Raw genomic sequence first — 12,196 nt, forward strand, 5'->3', positions numbered from 1 at the left:
TACCACTACAAGTTGACCAGGCTCCAAATTCTCGGCCATTTTTAACCATTTTTTCCGGCCCTGAAGACCTGGCAAGTAAAAATCTATCCATTTGCTTCAAAACTGCTGAGAAAGTGACAAATTGAACCGATAATCCCTTGTTAGTTGGTCACGATCATGTGGTTGCCCAACAGCACAGTATGGGTCTAAGTATGGGGTCAAAAGTGAGGCAGGGGTGATGACAGTAAAGTCCCTAGGGTCGTCACTCAAAGGTACCAAAGGGCGTTCGTTCACGATCGGAACGGCACTGCTGGTGTACGTAAGCAGTTCAATAAAATTGGGCTTACGAATTGAAGAGTCCAAAATGTGAAAAAAGTATTTAATCACATCGGCCATGAAACCAAACCTTTCAAGCCGAAATCTAGCCAAGAGATCTGCCAGAAAGTTTAACAAATCAGGACACGAAAACATTACATCATTAACACAAGTTCCTCAAAATTCAGACTTGCCATCGTAAACAATACGCTTTTTTAATTGTGACGTCACAAAGTATGGTAAATACCATTCAAATCCTTTTACATTTTCTGCTTCACCAGCACGCTCAATATAGCCATTAGATTTAAGATCTTTCATGGTGTCAGTAAGGAAATCACGAAGTTCAGGTTGTTTTAAAGCCTTCTTCCTTAAAGCAGCAGCTCTATCTGACGCCAACACAAAATTGTTAGGTAAATCAATATCTTCCTTCAACGTAACAGGTATCTCAAATCGACCATCTTTCAACTCAATATTCGGTTCGACAACTTCTCTAGCCAAAATGTCATTGCGAGACAATTCACAGGTTTCATTTTGCAAGGTCAAATCCTGAATGACTTTATTCAGGTCTGCTATTTCCATATCACGAAACTCAATTTTACGCTGAAAGCCAGAGATGACATCCGACTCTGAAGACGTTTGCACTCTGCACACGTTAGCAACGCTTTCATCTAAGGGTGACTTACCACCACAAGCCAACCAACCGAGAGGAGTGAGCAAAGCATGTGGTTCACTACGATTTTCACCAACACGCTCTTCTTTAGCACACATCAAATAAGCGTTGTCGTTGCCAATCAGCACATCTACAGTACTACAATCATTCAAATGAAACATATTCACGTCATGAAAATGACGGAAACCTCTTAAATCCTGCTTATGGGGTAACGTTTTAACATCGTCAGCCCAAGCTGGGTTAACCACCGAAGTTATATCACAAAACAGTTCATTCGTCTCTAACGACTGGATGTTGAGTTTAACAAGGTTAGCACAAGTAGGTTTCTGACCAGCCAGGGTATCCATTTTAAACGACGCTTTGTCATACGGTTTAAGACCAAGTTCACACACCAAATCACTCGAAACAAACGTCAACTGCGAACCAGGATCATGCTGACAATACACCAACTTCGATTTGCCAGTCATTAGATTCAAAACACGAGCAGCAGTAACGCGGTTAAAAGCTGCTTTAACATTTCCAATCTTAACATTACGCACTGGAACTCTGGCACCAGCATCATCTTTGCCAACAGAATCCAGAGAATCACGTGACGTCACATAAAAATCATGCAGAAGAAAATAGTGTTTCCTATCGTTGTTAGGGCCACACTTACGACAGTTGTTTGCATGAACGCAATCCCTAACCATATGCTGGCGCAAACAATTCAAGCATTTGCCAGCTTTTACAATGACATCTCTCCGATCTTTAGGTGTCAAGCGCAAAAATTCTTTACAATTAGACAAAAAATGATATTCAACTTGACCACGTGACGAACAATAAATACATGACGGTAGGTCTTTACATCTAGCCTCACCACCGCGCGGTGCGCCAACAGCAGTCGAGTACTGCGAACTCCCTGAAATCACATTATCATGGGGTTTTACGGACGTCTGCCTAACCGGACATGAAGGCAATTTTCCTTTGCCAAACTTTTTAAAATGCTGCGACTCACCAGAATCGCGTATAGCATAATGCTAAAATCAGTCGACTTGCGCGTTTCCTCCCGTACTACAAATTCAAACAAACTCTGAAAAGTAGGCTCATCAGTACCACCATACTGATCACCTAAAAAGTCAAGATAACGCTGCTTAGCGTCAAACGGGAGTCGCTTAGCCAAATCCAAAACAAAACGTCCTTCCAATTTATCACGCTGACCATAAGCTTGCGCGTAAAGCAAACACTGCGATAATTCATCTTTAAACTCTTTCAAATCACTGGAAAAAATCGAAGTCAATTTGCTACCATAGCGATACTTTCTAATTTCGGTTCGGCGAAAAGACCTCCATGAACCCCAAAACGCTGGGACAAGCGAGCTAACGACATTTCTATCCTGTCTTCCTCTGACAAGCCAGGAGTGTCGGAAACCAAATTAGCAATCGTTTGCGCAGCTGTTCTAACACAAGCTGCTTGTAACAAAGTCAAACGAGTTTCCTTAAAGGGCGAAGCTGCCATTAAGACCGTAATACAATTTTTAAAGAAGATAAATGGCATATTATTACCATCGTAACCAATCAAGGCCGCCTTATCGAAAAACGTCCTACTATTTTGGTATTCAAAAAAGCAATCTTGTTGTTGAGAACTCGATTTAGCGGGAGAAGACAAGCTGTATCCCTTAAGGGGCTGGTGGGGCTCAGTCACATGCACAGCCCGATCACGATCCTCACAAACGTTAAAATCAGGAGACGCGTTACGCCTCTCACAATCACCCAAATTACGTGTAGCTGGGCGATCAAAAACTAGCGGCGCAGAAAACTGTGAAGGGGGCAAGACATTACTTCTGATAGCGGCCCCGTGACCTGTACGCCCTGGGGGAGAAGTTAGGTTATAATTCACAGGCCTTGGCTCTACAGCATTCGGAAGAACCTTAGCCGCGGCCCCGAGACCTCCTGAAACAGCTTGAAAACGTGTGGATTGCCCTGGTCCACTCACGGACTGAACATGCGCCTGGAAAAGGTTATGTAAATTAAATTGCGATTGATGTTCACTTCTGGAATGGCTAGAAGAGCCTTTCTTAGAACTACGCCGGGAGCCCAACTCCGATCTATATTCAGCTAAAACTACCTCTTTACGTTGTTCAGCCCTCAACTGTGCGTCTTTGAGTGCGAACTCAGCAGCTCTCGCTTCGGCTTTCGCGGCGGCCTCAGCAGCTCTCGCTTCGGCCTCAGCTCTCGCGTCGGCCTCTGCTCGTACGGCCTCAGCAGCTCTCGCGTCGGCCTCAGCTCTCGCGGCGGCCTCTGCTCGTACAGCCTCAGCAGCTCTCGCGTCGGCCTCAGCTCTCGCGGCAGCCTCAGCTCGTATGGCCTCAGCTCTCGCGATGGCCTCAGCAGCTCTTGCTTCGGCCTCAGCTTGGATCTGGAGCTCCTCTCGTCTTAGCTGTAGGTTAATTTGTGCCACTATCCGAGACGAACTCCTAGACATCCTAGTGCTTATATTTGAGGCACTATCCTCAGGATGTATGTCAGCATCCAACATTTCGGAGTACTTACTTTCTTTTTGTTCGAAGTTATTTTTTAACGAGTTAAATTCGGGATCTACCCTATCACGAAGTTCTGCCAAAATTGCAGAGTTAAAAATTTTAGTCAAAAGAGCATGGAAATGCCGTAATTCCTCTTCTAAAATAGATAACTTAGATCTAAAAATTAACAGTTCTTGCTTATCACTCATAGAACCTAGGGCTACAGAAAGTTCCCCAATTTGAGTCAAAATATCCCGTCTAAGATGCCGGGCCTCTCGAACTGACTTAGCCTCATCGTTACTGGGTCCCTCCCCAGAATGGCCTGCCCGACCGCAAAGAACATCATCAGGCTTAAACTCAGTCGAGTCGACGGCGGTCGAGTCCCTGTCGCCACCGAGTGTAGACATATTAAATGTTGGGGCTAAATTTAACAATTAAAAAATTAAGCTACACAAACACACAAAGTTAAGTTATAAAAAACTTAAATGCAAAGACAATAAAATACAAAAAGAATTTAAATGCACGATACCGTAGCTGTACGGGTATATGAAGTCCTAAAGTCCACAAAACTTGCTTGGATTCGTTCACTTGAATCTTCAAGCACAGATCGATTGTCTTTAATCTTTTTTCTTCAAATGAATGTCAATGTTGTTTTTTTCTTCAGAACCAACAAAGAAACGCCTTTAATTTTTAACTTGAAGTTCTTCAGTACCAACTGAAAAGAAATGTCTTTAATTTTCTTTGCTTCTGTAGACTACCAACCAACAAGATCTTCTTTTATTATTTCTTTGCTTCAGTACCAAACACTAGACAGAGCCACGTCTTTTATTATTTATGTGCTTCTAGTGCTTCTTGGCCTACCAGCTAACAAGTCACGTCTTTTATTTTTTATGGTCGGCAGCCGTGGCTGAGTGGTTAGCGCGTTGGGCTCGCAGTCGAGAGTCTGCATGTTCGACTCCAGCCACCCGCACTTGCTGTTGTTTCTCTGGGCAAGAAACTTTACGATAATTGCCTCTACCTAGTGATCGATTTCGAGTAATGGGTAGTACCAAATTTAAGTCATAAGTAGAGTAGACAACCGGAAACAGACATTGCCGTCGGCTGCAGCGTGGGTCAGGTGTATGTCGGAAGGCGTACACCGATGCATAGCGCTCAAGTCCGCTTTCCCGCAATGCAGGATAAAGATAAACAAACAAACAAACAAAAATGGTCACAGCGGTAAACCATCATCTCTTCGTGGGAAAATTGTAACATAAAGTTCCCGGATCCGTTCGTCTGTATGTAATGACCGAAAAAGAAACACTCCTTCGAAACGTCTATTCAAAATTGTATTTCCGTAAAAATAGCCTCAAAGCTGTCGAAATTGGATGCAACGCCGTACACCACTAAAACTTGTCACTACAGAACAGATTACTTAGATAAAAGACGGAAAATTTGTCCAGCTAGCAAGCACCAAACAAACAGTTAAACTTGCGACTGACTTCCAACAAACAATTTTACGAATGACCAGAATAGATAGCAATATCTCAAATGCACGTACGCAGTAGGCTACTGTGACGCAATAGTGAAAGACATTGTCACGCAATTCAAACCGGTGTTCAAAGGTAGTGATGCAATATTTCATCAGGTCTTACGACCGATGGTGCAATATTTGGACATTTTCTAGCAATTTCCATGACGTAAGATGCCAGCTAGGTTAAGTAGACCATAACGGTTTTTATATGACGTTTGATTTGGTGAACAAAATTGTCGGGAACACTGTAATATCAATGAATTGATATTAAATGGCTCACACCAACGAGATATAACACAATGGGTGGAAACTCACTCTTCTCTTAGTGTTTCTCTTTTATCTCTCTCGTTTCTCTACGTCGTTCGTTTCATGGTTCACTGCTTGCACATGGAAGGCTACAGACTGCGACCGTACGGGTGTACAGCGTGCTATGAATGCACTAAAGCAAGGCTAAAGTGACAGCGAATACCACGAAGCAATTGGACTGTTCCGACCATAGTATTATTGTTAGGTGGTTTAAAAGTTTATTTTCGTTACCGCTTGTCTTTTCAGATTATTGTGTGAAATTTTGAAGTAGGTTAATCAGGATGTTACAGGTCAATAAGCAGGGTAAATACATAGGCTCTTGCTAACAACAATATTAAATTAGTATAGGGTAGCAAAGGTCTACGAAATACGATACAAAACGACTGACTGTAGGCTATATGGTTATCAAAGTTTATCTTATCCAGCTATAAACAACCAACAGGGCTAGAAGAAGTTTGGCTTTTTATAACAGTGCAATGGAAAACAGTTCTGATAATTTAACCGTCGAGTATCTTGTGGAAATAATCGAAGATGAAGAATTTCAAAGTATTCCCACTTCAACGAGCGCGTCTACAGTGCAACGTGAATTTGGGTAAGAAAGCGTTTCAAAGGACCTCGCACCTCTAATTAAATTGTGCAGTTGTGTGTTGAAAGCTGAATAAAATAGACCGATCCATCGCCTAGCAACGCTCAGCCAATCAGAGCGAAGGAGAGCAAGCTATCTTTCCAAGCCCACTATCTAGCATTGCTTTTATGCAGTTTCCATCACATTTATGCTGTGATTTTTTAGAAGTAGATTTTTCTTCTGCGGTACTTGCAGGTTTGACAGCAAATACCTATTTGAGATGTCTTAAAAAACTTAAAATCGTAAACCTGCTGCAAATAGTGCTTTCTAAGACACAGTTTAACTGGGTTGTTAGAGCCATGCAGTGTTATCAATGGTTTGAATAGTTGATCATATTTTTATAGAAGAAGTTATATAGCCTGGATGGTGCGTTGTGCTGCAACTGCTACGTTGTTTGTTTGATTTGTTACAATTCACTGGAGTGAAAAATTAATCTATAGGCCAAATCTTTTAAATGAAACCCACTTCTTAGCCTGCAAAGAGTCAAAAGTGGCTGATTTTCCAAAGACAATTTCAAACATTTTTCTTTGCATTCTTTGTATTTAATGGCACTTGTGGCATTTTACATCAAAAAATCAAACAGGGTTTTAAATTGCACGTGACTTAAACCAGTATAGGCCTAATATGCAAACAATTCACTAACAGGAGAATTTAAAATGGATCTTACACTAAAAAATGACCCTTCTTGCAATTGTAGCAAAAGAAGAGATTGTGATTCATGTTGCATTTTTAGAGCACAAAGTTCTTCTTTCAAAGCTTGATTTTCAGTTATCAGCTTGCATGATTCTGCAATGAATAGCATAGCCTGTAAACTATGGTTGTTTAAATTCAATGGTTGCATAAGATAAAAAAAATGAACTGAAACATATAATACCAATGGTAGCCTAGTAGCCTACCGTAAGCTACCAGTAGCCTAATTAATTCATACAAATCAAGAAATAAACCATAGTCCAACCCATTGCAAACTGACTAAATGAGATGTCATGGATAATTATAACCTACTAGGCTAATGTTTTGTGCTTTTGAAATACTTTTTTGCTTCTTTTGTAGCCTACATAGTCATCTCATTCACTGTTCATTGCATCATTATTATGCAATGCAATAATGCATTATGTAAGCTGATAACTAGATGCTGATAACTATGCTAGATAGTGGGCTTGGAAAGATAGCTTGCTCTCCTTCGCTCTGATTGGCTGAGCGTTGCTAGGCGATGGATCGGTCTATTGTTTGGATATATTATCCGGTATTTTTGCAGATGTCACTTATGTCCGAAAACTTACAAAACCAACGGGAATTGCGTTTTCATGTCAAGTCAAAGCACGCTGGAAACACATGTAATAACACCAGAAAAGGTATGGTACTACAGTTCCGCATATTACCTGCCTGTAGACCGGCAAGACAACTTTATAGCCTGAATCGTCCATTTACACATTGTTTCTACGTCTGGCGACGACGGATCAACGTTAAAATCTGACTGCAGTCAGCCACTTGTGTGTAACAATTGCTGTGGTAGGCATATCCAGTCTGCCAAATTAAAACATATCCCAAATATTGCATCTATTCAACACCTGCCTACGTCGAATCGACGTAAAAAGGGGAAATTGTTAGACCACATTCCAGACGTCAAAATAGCAAAATGAGGCCCCTAATTTCTTGAAACGGAGGCCCATACCCCCTTCAGGTTGCAACTAAGACATCATATATCGCGTTTTCGTTTGCAGAGGGGGCATTGGTCCCCCTGACCCCCCTCTCGAGAGCCCTGATTCTACTGAATAGCGTCATTACACTAATATATAATGGAAACATAAGCTACCGGGACGCATCTTTTGAAAATGTACCATTACATAGGTGTATAGAGGGAATGGACCAATCAGAGGGTTAGGGAAAAGGATAGTAAAAATATAGTTGCTAAGATCGAGTTTTCGACCAACCAACATGGCGTAGAGAGTATGCTATTGGCCAGAAGACTGGAGGTCGTTGGTTTGAATCCTCTATTTTGGATAAGATGTCTTTGATTTGGGAATTTGTAGACAAGTTTCCTTTTAGGAAACGTATTGTGGTACACTTTCAAAAGGTGCTACCGGGACATCCGCCACTCCATGTAGTATTCATTACACACTTTGTATTTTTTTAGTGTCTGAATCAACAGTACAGAAGATGTGGTTACAAATTGGTGGTTCACTTGATAACTTCACTGATGCAGCTCTTCAATATTACATTCGTGCATTCGAATCCACCACAAATGGGAGCGAACTTTTTCACAAGTTTAGCTGTGATGCAATTGAAGTGATCCCAGGTTTATTTCATGGAAAACTTCAACGTATGGAAGCAGTGGAGCAAACAAGAAAATTGTTTGATGTGTTTCTGAGGTCTTCTTCTTCTTCTCTCGTTTGACTTGTAGTAGCTTAGATTGGCAATGCCTCCTCGTGCAGCCAAGATACGGTAGTTGGGTCCAGTTGTCGGATACCAGTGATTCCACTTGGGGGTCGTAAGATGGGACATTCGTGGAGTATGTGTTGCATTGTTTGTTCTACCGCTCCGCAGACACATATCGGCGAATTATGCAACCCCCACCTAAACAGATTAGCTCCAGTACAGCCAACGTCACATCTGATCCTGTTCAATGTGACCCATGCCTTTCTTGAGAGGTCTGCTCCAGGAGGGATGGAGAGTGCTGGCATAACTGAAAACTGGGGAGGGATATGTGGCAGCTCGTTCCATTCTTGGGCCCATGTTTCCATGCAGCTGAAGTTCTTATCCACAAGTTGTGTAGCATATCGATGGAATGGGCGCCTTGATGATAGGCGTTGAGGTCTGACTAGTCCATTTGTTTGGGAGTGACTGTAGAGAAGGTGTTGAGGATCGAGTCTCGCATGTAGAGCCAGTTTGTGAGAGGCTTCTTCCCTACGGACATGAGCAGGAGCAATGCCAGCCAAAGTTGGCAGATAAGCAGTAGGTGTGGGGCGGAGACAGCCAGTGATGATGCGCAAGGTGTCGTTAATGCACACATCCATCTTTTTTGTGTGTCTGCTGCGGTTCCATACAGCTGAGGCATATTCGGCTGAGCTGTAGACCAAGGCTAGTGCACTTGTACGCAAGGTTGATGCTCGGGCTCCCCATCCTGTTCCTGCTAGGCTTCTCAAGAGGTTATTTCGCGAGGTAACCTTGGCACGGAGTGACTCGATGTGGGGTCTGTAGGTCAAGTTTCTGAGGTCAAGTTTCTGAGGTAAAAACCAAACATATAGTGGCATTTTCATTCTATACCGATGCTGTAGAATTTTGACGCAAATTCTACGTTAAAGAATATCTTTCTCACTGGCGCCAAACAGTGGATTGGATTATTATATGCGTCGCTCAGTTAATACGGTTATGCGCCTACAACAGACAGAAAAACAAGCCAAGTAGATTGAATCTGAACGCGGTCTTGAGTTCTGTTAGTTTATTGTGGCAGATAGGTTGCAAGATTACAAGTCAGAAGATCACAAGGTCACAAGATCACAAGTTGCAAGTCGAAGGTTCAGTCACATAGGTTGCAGGTCGCAAGGTCGGCCACAAGGTTGCAGGTCGCAAGGTCGGCCACAAGGTTGCAGGTCGCAAGGTCTACGGGGTTGCAGGTCGCAAGGTCGGCCACAAGGTTGCAGGTCGCAAGGTCGTTTAACAAACTTAGTGGGCAGATATAGGCTATTTCAATTCTAGATAGAGCTGGTGATTATAGTTCAGACTCACCGAGACAGCAATCAGGGCTTGAAGTGATAATCCGTACAAACAATAATCCAAATAATAATAGTCGTAACAGTCATACAGCAATTGATTCTACTAGTGCATCTTATTCAAATAGAATACAAAATTTACAGTTAGTAAATGGTCAAGAAATATTTAACATAAAGTTTCTCAATTTATGCTTTAAGAGTTAAGATTTAAACATCTCGTTTTACCAAATGCAGCTAATACAAAACTCAAAGAGAATTTCTGGTCTACGCTCTCAAACGTTCGCTTTGCTAAGCCTTTTATGCTGAATTGCTGATATTGCAAAACACAAAGAAGATGCGCTATATAAAGACAACGATAAGAAAAAATAGCTTCAGTAATATGCCTTGGTTGAAGAAAGCAAGCGGATAACAATCGTTCGCTGACGTTCATACAACATCTTTCAAGATGCGGCGAAAGCTTCGAAGAAATGTTGTGCTACACCAAGTATTTACAATTCACATACAGACAACGACATTTAGACGTTGAATTACCGTTGGCCGTGCTATGCCAACGTTTAAATGGATGATGAAAAACAACGATTAGTTCTCAGCCCACAAGATGACATAAATTGTTTTTTAGAGCAATAGAAGTTAAAAATAGCATTTTAAAACAACACACTACAGATATTCTGGTGCCGTTTCATGAGTCACAATCCCTGCAAGCCCAGTCTCTTGTCTAGAAACTGACAGCAATTATTTAACTTGTTTTTTCGGGAAGAATAAGGAATTGCTAAAAATGTAAATTGTTTTTGTACAATTCGATAGACAACTAACTCCGTGGAGAGAGATATATGGATTTAAGTAAACACAAGCTTTATGTCTGTAAAAGTAACGTAATAATTCTATCAACACGAAAACACGATTGACGTTTCAGAGGTTTTCTTAAAACAACAAAGAATAGAGTGGCTGCTACTTGACATGTTATTCAAGTCGATTATAAAATTAACACGATGCTATAGCTTGTTTAACCAATGTAGCTTATCAACAGTGATTTACATTTATTTCAATCATGTCTGGTACGACGAACGACAGTTCTGCCAGATTTCAGAAACTGCCTTCAATGATTAATATGCTTATCCAGTGATCTCGTGGGATTGCTGTTGACTGAGCCAATCCCAATCTCTCCGTCTTATCTTCAAGTACGAAACTTGTCTTAATTCAGTCTGTATTTATTGGTCGATATCCAAAAACTTCATATAAAGTCGCCAAATAGATAACGCAATTGTCTATACCAGCCAGTAAATGAGACATACTCAAGATGCATAAAACGGGGCAAGATGCATATTTTAACTTTGCCTACATTACCGTAAAAAATAGCACGAATTTACGATTTGTATACCATTAAATACTCTTGCCAGCATCTATGTTCAATACACAAACATTAACGTTTTGAAATTTACATTTCAGAGATGAAAATAGCAAAGTTTCACAACAACAACAAACGACTAATACGGTGCTTACAACTGATGAAATACACATAATAGAATATATTGGGGGATACGTGTTACGAAAATTGAAGCGCAGTGCCACAGATGAACAACAAGGCATTTTGTCTAAACTAGAAAGTGACACCAGTTGCACAGCGGGTTCATCTATGATTGACACACTACAAAACGACGAATACGGAACATTACTGAAGCCAAGTCCTACTCTGATGAAAATTTTGCTGAGGCTGGAAGTGGATTTTCGAAAACATTTCAGCTTTTGTAATACAATGCAGACTGTGTTTAAGGAGATATAAATGCTATCATTATTATTATTATTATAATTTCACGATTCAACTAGCAACAGTGCAAGACTATAGCCTAAGGTTTTAAAAACATTGTATGACTTACGACGCTAGTCTAGACGGCTTATTAGAAATTCAGGTCCTTCAAAATTGATTAAGTTGCTGACAGGCTAACAGTAGCCTGGCTGGGTTAACTTTAGGGCTGCACTAGAGTTTAATTTTAGGCTTCTGACAATAACATAATGTTAAATAATAGGTTGAAAATAGCCTAACATGTGGACAGCACCTTACCCATGGTACAAAACTATATTACTAATTAGCCAAGCACCTTAGGCGGTGAGATAGCTCAGTGGTAGAGCTCAACGCACATAAAATCGAAGGAACATCCCATCTAAAACTCTTGTGATGTCCGTTTAATCTACTGCGCAAGTGTCTGTAGTGAAGCGTGACGGCCGACACGCAAAACGGAGCAAAAAGAGGAGTTTCCACTCATTGTGTTATATCTCGTTGCTCACACCGTATGAAGAAGCAAGAGAACTCAGAACAAAATTTTGGCTGGTTTGTAATTGTGTATATTGTAAATGCATAATTGTGGCAGTAGCAAATCCTGAAACAATTGGATAATTTTAAAAAGTTCTGTTGATTGAGCGAGATTCTTTTGTTGTTTCATTTTTTGTGTGCTTATCAAATTCTCATGTGTATCTATCATTCGTTGTTTTTTTTTATCTGTCGCTACATATAGAAACCTGTTTTTTTTATGCTTTTTTCAACACATATTTGTTCTTTTATTTTAGGGAAATTTTTAGGGAATTT

General features: G+C 40.9%; 1 protein-coding gene across 1 annotated transcript; it reads left to right on the plus strand.

Annotated features, from left to right (window-relative positions):
* The first annotated feature begins 7,169 nt into the window (after positions 1-7,169).
* Positions 7,170-11,395, plus strand: LOC145787189 (uncharacterized). Its single transcript, XM_082598912.1, has 3 exons — positions 7,170-7,257; positions 8,040-8,225; positions 11,055-11,395. The coding sequence occupies exons 1-3, from the start codon at positions 7,170-7,172 to the stop codon at positions 11,393-11,395; spliced, it is 615 nt and encodes a 204-aa protein (XP_082455038.1).
* Positions 11,396-12,196: the final 801 nt, after the last annotated feature.

Source organism: Aplidium turbinatum, chromosome 18, assembly GCF_918807975.1.
Source record: "Aplidium turbinatum chromosome 18, kaAplTurb1.1, whole genome shotgun sequence".
Classification (NCBI taxonomy): Eukaryota; Metazoa; Chordata; class Ascidiacea; order Aplousobranchia; family Polyclinidae; genus Aplidium; species Aplidium turbinatum.

Bases quoted from the DNA above. Each gene is read 5' to 3' on its own strand.
- LOC145787189 (XM_082598912.1), top strand. From the start codon at position 7,170: ATGTCCGAAAACTTACAAAACCAACGGGAATTGCGTTTTCATGTCAAG. The intron at 7,258-8,039 runs GTATGGTACTAC...GTATTTTTTTAG, and splicing joins ATGTAATAACACCAGAAAAG to TGTCTGAATCAACAGTACAG. The intron at 8,226-11,054 runs GTATGGAAGCAG...TTTGAAATTTAC, and splicing joins ATTTCATGGAAAACTTCAAC to ATTTCAGAGATGAAAATAGC.